Genomic DNA, 8,854 nt, shown 5'->3' on the forward strand with positions numbered 1-8,854 from the left:
AAAGTAAATATTGGAATGAATGCAGAGATCTCAGTTAAAGTTTGGTTGCTGCAACTGAGAGTTATCTTTCCTGTCTGCTCTTCAACTGACCACTCATTGATCAGCTGACTGCTCTCACTGACCAATGTTGCTGCTGCCTCTGCTCAGCAGTTTTCTTCATTTTCCCACACACTACCCATCAGGGTGCAGAATTTCCTGTAGCATCATCTTTGTCATTGGTGGCATTTTTCAATCTCGCGCAATGAATGATCAACACTGGTTAACCACAGCTACTCGTCTTCATGCTGGGTTCCAGAATTTCAGATCTAGTGGGAGCTGGTATGGAACCTGGGAGCTCTCACACTGCCCTCACACTGCAGCACTTCTCACCATTACTGCTGATTTCTTAGGTGCTACATTTTGAATTTTCTTGTGAAAACAGCCAAGAATTCCTCAGGGTATGTATTGCATCCCCAAGTTGTTGAGATACCTACAGCCTGACAACAAACCCATGTGTTTGTAACGGTAATACCTGTAATACTTCGCACGAATGCCTCAGCTTCTCAGGGCTCGGCAGTGTCCCCCTGCTTTCAGTTAGCCTTCGAATGGAACAACACGTTCAGATTAAAGCAAATAATTCATTTAAAACATACCTATCCATCTTCTGTAGCTTCCAGGAAAGCACTCACCATGTCCACTGTGTGGCTTAAGGGGAGCTCTTTTCTTCTCACTGTCTAGCAGTGAAGCATTGCGTGTTTTATAATACTTATATTCATACTTTATTTCATATGTGTTCTTTGTATAATACAATTAAAGAATTGCAGTCAGAAGAAAGAATTATAATTGATAAACCTTCACATGACGTGACAGTTATTTTTTTTGTGCGAGAAATTTGATAAGTGACAATAAAGGATGAATAATTTGGAACATAACTTGTGCAGCCTCATGTAGATTTGCATATAAAAGGCTTGTTGAGTTTTTAAATCTTGTACTAGAAATAAATTCTGTAAAGCTTGTGTGTCTGCTGAAAACAGCAAGCCGGCCGCGGTGGCTGGTGCTTCAGTGTGGAACCGTGGCGACTGCTACGGTCACAGGTTCGAGTCCTGCCTTGGGCATGGATGTGTGTGATGTCCTTAGGTTAGTTATGTTTAAGTAGTTCTAAGTTCTAGGGGACTGATGACCTCAGATGTTAAGTCCCATAGTGCTCAGAGCCATTTGAACCATTTTGAAAACTGCAATGTAGAAAACTCTTTATCTAAACAAGTTACAGTTTATAGGAGACCTTGTTTCACAGAGATCATTATGTGTTGACTGCTCCTCAGTAACTCTTCTTCACTCCCCTCATGAATGGAGTTCAACTCTTTTGTTTTGCTCTTTCTCCAGTTTTCTTGTCGTATTTCTTTCCTTCTTACTCATCTTTCATAAAACCGTGTTTTTATTTCTGACAGTTTGTGTAATTTTGTATTTTTGAAGTTCTTCACAACTAGTTCTTTACTTTTTCGCACCATTTCTCTGTACAGTTGTTTTGGTTACATATTTTTTTATGTAAATGGCCAACTAATGCCTAAACTGTTCTTCAGTACACTTCTGGGAGAGTACTGCAACATTTTGATGAAAAGATCTTCTGACACTAGCAAATGTTGTTGATGCTCTGTTAAAAGCTCACACGGATTAAATTACGTAATTCAGTGACATTGAACACTGGATATGTTGGGAAAATTTGAGCTAGTGCCTTGCATATGTCTCACTTATAGAAAGATAAAAAGGTGTCCTCTATTTTTGGGTAAATTAGTATTGGATTTTCTTTAACAATTAGATACCTAAATTTAAAAGAATTAGAATTCTTCCTGATACTGGTATGTTTCATCTTGTAGTTGGGAAATGCTTCATTAGCTTTTAGGAAAGAAACAAAATTGTTATTTTACAGCTGATTTTTAATATGCATAATTCTTGCTCTACTGCAAGTATCTTACATGTCTCAGCACTAGATTATTTGATGTTACACCTCAACTCTTGTTAAAACAGTATTGTAGTGAGACAGAATTTTTTTTTTTTGCTGCATTTCATCAATTTTTTTGGTGGCAAATCTAATGTTACATCTGAAAACATAAATGTTTCTCTGGTTGAGTGTCTTTTTAATTATTATTTAAAATCAAATTCCTTAGAAAAGTTGCTGGATTTACTACAGAAAGAATTTTGCAGTTAATCTGTCATGGTTGCATGCTGATTTTTTCTAAAGCACATAATACTTTTTATGTTGCTTCACAATACAGTCTTTCAAGTATGATTCAAAATTTAATTCCAAATTTTCAAGTGTTGAGTACAGTACATGTGATGCTGGACATCTGAAACCATTGTGCAACATACGAAGTTTGGATTGCTGATATGTGTAATCTTTCACAAAAAACTGTATGGGTGTAAATCCTATTCACACCTCTGTCTGGTAAATTGGATCACCCAGCCTGCAGCACTGATCTTGCACCATCGTACTTCCACCTGTTTCCTGTGTTGGAAACCACACTCTCAGTGTTGACGTGGAGCACGCTGTGCGACACTTCCTTGCACTACAGGGCACCAAGTTTTACCAGAGATTGGTTTCTTCAAACTGACTGCTAAGCCAAATGTTTCAAGGTCAATGGCGACTATGTCAAAAAATAATGCAAAGTGCATAGTTCAGGGTGTCATAGTGTGTTTCTTTTCAGCATTAGAGTTTCCGTGTGAAAAACAATGATGAAACACAATTTCAGAACGTCTCTTGTAGATAAGGGTGAGATGGGAGCTATGATACTGTAAGAATAATTTGACAGGGTACTGAAAGACCCAAGTCGAAACAAATGGTTGGATATAACATTCCCTCAGAACTATTGAGATCCTTGGAGAGCCAGCCATGATGGAAATATTCCACTTGGTATGCAAGGTATAACGAGACAGGCAGGTTACCAAACAATGGAAATGTGTCTGTTTGCAACTCAATGCCTAATATGTGGCAACAGGAAAAATACCTTCAGATTCCAAGAAGATTGTAATAGAACCACTTCCAAACAATGCAGTTGCTGACAGAAGTGTTACTGAACCATCTGTTTAATTATTCAAGATTACAAAATACCACCTTTAATTATCTACAGAATAATAGAGTTGACTGGTAGAAGCCAACGTGAGGAAGGTTTGTCTGGATCCCAGAGAAAATTAGGAACACTTGAGGCAATGCTGACTTATCGTATAAGATAAACTATAGAAAGGTAATCAACCAATGTTTATAGAATTTGTAGATTTGGAGAAAGCTTTTGACAATGCTGACTGGAATATTATAAATTCTGATGGTAGCAGCGATAAAATAAAGAAAGCGAAAGGTTATCTATGAAACCAGATTGTAGTTATGAGTCGAAGGGCATGAAAGAGAGGTAGTAGCTGAGGAGTCAGTCAGACATGGTTATGTTGTGATCTATACCCAATGTTACAGTCTGTACACTAAGCAAGCTGCTAAGGAAACCAAGGAGGATTTTGAAAACCTAGTTAAAGTTTGGAGAAAGGAAAGTTAAACTTTGAGGTTTGCCGATGACACTGTAATTATGTCAGTGGCAGCAAAGGACTTGGAAGATCAGTTGAAGTGAATGGATAGTACCTTGAAAAGAAGTTGTAAACTTTATGAGATGAACATAAACAAAAGTAAAACAAGAATAATGGAGTGTAATCAATTTAAATCAGACATTGCTGAGGGAATGAGATTAGGGAATGATGATTAAGGAGCTGAGAATTCTTCCAGGTTGTATGGCCGTGGTCCAGGGAACACTTCTATCCCTGATGTTTCGTCCAAACCTACTTTGGACGAAACGTCAGGGATAGAAGAGCCCCATGGACAACGGCCATACAACCCGGAAGAATTCTCGACAGCTGAAACATCTGGTCATGAAAGCCTTCATTGTATGATGATACGTTAAGAACAGTAGATTAGTTTTGCTATTTAGGCAGCAAAATAACTGATAATGGCTGAAGCAGAGAGGGTATAAAATGCAGACTGGTAATGATAGGAAAAATGTTTCTGTAAAAGAGAAATTTGTTAACATCAGTTGTAAATTTAAGTGTGATGAAGTCCTTTCTGTAGGTATTTGTCTGCATTGTAGCCTTGTACAAAAGTGAAATGTGGACAATACACAGATCAGACAAGAAGAAAATAGAAACATTTGAAATTTGGTTAAAGAAGAAAGTTTAAGATTAGATGGAAAAGCTATTGAAGAGGTAGTGAATCAAGTTGTGAAAGAATGTTATTACACAACTTGACTAAAAGGAGATATTCATTGGTACGATGTACCCTGAGGTAACAAAGAATAGTCAGTTTGATTATGGAGAGAGGGGTTGGGGGAGGAGAGAGAGAGAGAGAGAGAGAGAGAGAGAGAGAGAGAGTGGGTTTGTGTGTGTTTACAGGCACACACGGTCTCATTTAAAGGTGATAATGTAATGATGATGACTTTCTTCTTTTTTATACGCTGATTGTTTATTCACAGGACTCCATAAATATGCAGTTTTTTGCTTCTGAATTTTATTTATTTACATTTTTAAAGAACAAATTATTATGCCTCTTTGAGCTGTCACTATAATAATATTTTACCTTCAGCAGGAAAACCAGCAAAAGCTTTTGATGTGGCCATCAACACTGAATTCTTCAAGAAAGTTTCAACCAACAAGGTTTTCAGGAACTTTCTGTTACTTGTAGTAATGGAAGGTCTTGAAGATAAATATAAAATGCAGATTGATACAGTAGGTATGCCACTTACATTGGTTTCTTGTGGGATTTTGTGAAATCTGAGACAGCAATCATATGGAAAAAAAGCATAGTACCTGTTGCCTTTTTTATTTTCATGTTAAATTCCATTGGAGGGGCAGGTTACAGGGAGGGCCAGCTTGTAACTTGCTCCTTCACTACTTAGTATCGTCTCCTTGCATGTCTCATCAGTGGTTATGTGTTCTCTCAAGTCATGTTAAAATGTAAGTTCAAGTTCAAGATATCTATTTCTTAAATTATGGATGAGTCTATACAACATTATTATTTTATTGTGCTGCTTTTTAAGTTTGTTGATGAGTTCGTTTTCTACATTATTTGTTTCATGTTACATATACCAGTTATGGAATTTAAAATTAAAGGAGAAGTGCAACTAGTGCTGTCATTTCATTCCAAATCAATACTACAATTGTGGAACCTGCATCAAGAAACTGGACAAGAAACAGAAAAAAACTGTAACTATTGTCCTTCTGAAACGTGTATTGATGTAGGACACAATTGAGAACAGACAAATATTTCAACATCATTCAGTCTTACATTTTGGTACACTAGTTAAAGATAGGAATGGTTAAAAACATTTTTCGTTTACGTCAGTTTTGTTGTTTACATCAGTTTTATCATGGTGTTTGTATTATTATTCAGTTGCATGTATTTGGAAAACAAGAAAAGCTTGTTTTGCTTGCTGATGAACTGTGAAACAGTAGCCAACTCTTAAAACTTCTCCCCACTTCTTTTTCACAATTTTGTAATAGTGGTGACAAACTCTCTCCCTCTGCTTCTGAAGTTTAATATTCAGTTGTTGTTGTTACTTGAAAAAGTGAGCAGTGTGTGTTTCCCAGACTGAGGATTGTGGTTTAACTGCCTGTTTTGTGTTGCTGTTGTGAATTGCTGTAAAATGTCACTACATCCTTAAAGTGAGCTACATCCAAAAAAGTGCAGGTGAGTAGTAGTAGTAACTTCCACCTATAAAAAGAACAAATACTCCATCAGTTGGTTAATAGCTTATTAGTAATAGCAGAGCTGCTGGAACTCCAGTTAGTGTAGAACTGCAGACAGGAAGGGGCTGCAATAGCAGAGTGAAAAGTTCTCAAACCCACAGTGAAAGAATATTTTTATGTCAAAAGTGAACTTACTTTTCACTATACTAGTGGAACACATTTAGGTCACTGCACTTCATCCAGTTTTTCCAGTGAGTGAATTATGATGCGTAAAGTGCGGTTCTGAAGGTGCTGCAAAATACCCATGATACCTGCTATAACCTCTTCAGTGCATTCAAAATGATTTCCCCTCACAAACTGCTTTAAATGTGGTAATAGATATGACTGAGAAGACCAACTTGTCTTTGTCTTTTTTGATATGGAATCAGTTACTTCCATCCATGGCTTCGATGGTCATTTCAGCATGTCTCATCCGTGGTAACTTTTTTTTAATTTTGTGAGCAAAATCAGCAGGATTAATTTTAAATCAATCTCACCATTTGCTTTAACTACCATGGAATAGATATGGCACCTGTCCTGCAGAAATCTTTTTCATAGTTATTTCCTTATGAAAAAGGTACATTATTTTTTCTTCTGATATTTGTGTGCCATCAGCTTCTTCACAGTTTTAACTGCCCAGTATTATATTGTGAACTTTGTTTCCATCTGTGTGGTTCCAGTTTTAGGACATATTTATATGGATCATGTTCAAAAGAAGTAAGGCCACATTGAATTGAGTTTTCCGTTTCTTAAATGTTAAAAATGAATTAGTAGACACCTGATAAAAATTGGGGGACATTCTGTTGGCAATAAATCATCCAAAACAACAAATTTTATGATGGCATTGTATTTGATTTGAATTACATATACACAGCATGCCTACCAAACACATTTATTCTGCAGAACAAGTTGACATTTTATAGTTGTTGTGCAAAACATACCAACATAACAAAAACAAAATATCATCGATAAAAATATTATATAAGGGGCTTTCAAAAAGAAATTAGCTGGAGTCTGGAATGTGCAAACCGGTGACAGGAGGATTAATTGTGGCGTGTATAACATGGTGTGGTTCCAACTAGAGCATGGAAGTTCACAGCCCGTCGCTAGAGGGCACACGTGCACGTCACGTGACTGTGTAGAGCTATCGGTAGCTATCAAACGCTGCCAGTCACATTGCAAACAGTGACATGGAGCCGTCAGATGATGCCCCTCTTCGGATTCACTTCCTGCAGCACGGGACAACAGTGAATACCCAGTGTTACCCGCAAATCCTTTGCCAAGCGATCAAATCTAAATGACCAGGCAATCTCACTCGTGGGGTCATTCTACTCCACAACAATGGAAAGCATCATACAACCAACACAGTCGGGTCACTCCTGCAGAAATTCAAAATGGAGGTTCTCGGCCGCCCTCCATACAGTCCGGACCTCTCTCCCTGTGATTACACCATTTTTGTCCCCTTAAAAAGACTGTGAGGGGCAAATGATTCACCTTGGACGATGACGTCCAGCTGTAAGTGTGGAACTGGTTAACTTTGCAGCCCCGGGAATTTATTGAGACAGCCATTCACTACCTTGTGTCACAGTGGGACAAGTGTCTCAACAGCCAGGGTAGTACTTCTAACATAAAGTTACTGGTTTCTGTGATTATGCCTCCAGCTCATTTCTTTTTTAATGTCCCTTATATTTTAGTCAGTCTCAGAATTTTTTTCTTTGTCTTTTTAGGTTGTCATAATTTCTGCTAATCTGCACTCTGCTGCAAAGTGTTACTCCTTTTTTTCATAGACTGTTTTTTAGCACCAGGTGATTAAAGTGATTTTTGTTCTCTTTTGCCATTGTCTCTCAGTATTCAGGCTCACTCCTTTTTTTTTAAAAAAACAGTCAAGCTGATAACAATTTGTAGTAGAGTGTTAGAGAGAAGTCTCTTTGTTTGAACAGAGTACACCATTCTGAAGAACCGCAAAGCAATAGGAACACTTCAGAAACACCGTATAGAGCAGCGTCCACCAAAGAAGGGACCTCTTATACAGGAAATTGGCACCAAGACTCCCGAGGTCCAGAAGCAGCCTGAGAAGAAAAAGGATATATCCGATGATAGGCTGCCTGCTCCCTCCTCTGTGAGCAAAGGAAATACAGTGTCAGGTTCGAGGGAACCAGAATACAGGATAGTGCGTGAGCCTGCTGAGGGTGAACCTCAACTTTTGATTGCTACTTTTGTGTTACCAGATGTGGTATGTTGCTTGTTTTCTGATTCTGATGTAGATGTTGAATTTAAAATACATAGTGTATTCACATGTTTTCTTTGTAATATTCATCGGTTTCCATATTTCAGCTTTCGGCACGAGAAATTGCCTTGGATGTGGGTGAAGATCGTATTGTATTTGAAAGTCGTAAAAGGAACTATCTGCTTGATATTTTCATCCCATATACAGTTGATCAAGAGAAGACAATTGCAGAGTTTGAGCCCAGTAGTAGGGTAAGGGCACAAGCTATTGGCAATAGGAAAATGCGGTTTCCAATCTTTCACGTATTAATCCACTTTTTTGTCATTTTCTTTCCTTTTTTTTAGGTTCTTACTCTGAAGATGCCAGTGACGACTGCAACGTAAAAGAAGTTACAATAGCACAGTATCATAAGAGACATGAAACAATTTGTTTTATTTTTCTTTTAAAATTATTCAGATATTAATACTTTCTTTAATTTCCTGTTAATTATTAAATTTTGCATTTCTTTCAACACAATTTTTCCTTGATAAGTATTGAAACAAGCTAATTAGCAGTGCCTTCAAAAACTGTAAATAATAATCTGATCAGTGAAAAGGTTATATTATGAATAAAACGTTACCATAAAAAATCATTGTCCTGCTTTTTTATCACTGTGTATTTTTGTAACCATATTTAATTGTTACACTGCAAAAATACCACTGTTTATGTACTTACACTTCTAGTACTCAAACCTCATGGCAGTCATTTAATTCATCTGACAAGTCATTGCCGTCTATATCTATATTTATACTCTACAAACCACCATGACTTATATGGCAGAGGGACATCTACGTCTACACTCTGCAAACTACTGTGAGGTGCATGTCGGAGGGTATTTCCCATTCTACCAGTTAT

The 8,854-nt window shown here is 37.4% G+C and overlaps 1 protein-coding gene across 1 annotated transcript in view; it reads left to right on the forward strand.

Moving 5' to 3' along the window:
* The window catches only part of LOC126094497 (PIH1 domain-containing protein 1-like), a 68,979-nt gene extending 60,421 nt beyond the window's left edge, over positions 1-8,558 (forward strand). The window contains exons 4-7 of the mRNA XM_049908907.1: positions 4,592-4,738; positions 7,674-7,966; positions 8,068-8,211; positions 8,305-8,558. Coding sequence (XP_049764864.1) covers positions 4,592-4,738; positions 7,674-7,966; positions 8,068-8,211; positions 8,305-8,343 — 623 coding nt within the window. The 3' untranslated portion in view covers positions 8,344-8,558. The remainder of the gene's footprint in view (positions 1-4,591; positions 4,739-7,673; positions 7,967-8,067; positions 8,212-8,304) is intronic.
* The last annotated feature ends 296 nt before the right edge of the window (positions 8,559-8,854 follow it).

The sequence above is a fragment of the Schistocerca cancellata genome, chromosome 8, assembly GCF_023864275.1.
Source record: "Schistocerca cancellata isolate TAMUIC-IGC-003103 chromosome 8, iqSchCanc2.1, whole genome shotgun sequence".
Taxonomy (NCBI): Eukaryota; Metazoa; Arthropoda; class Insecta; order Orthoptera; family Acrididae; genus Schistocerca; species Schistocerca cancellata.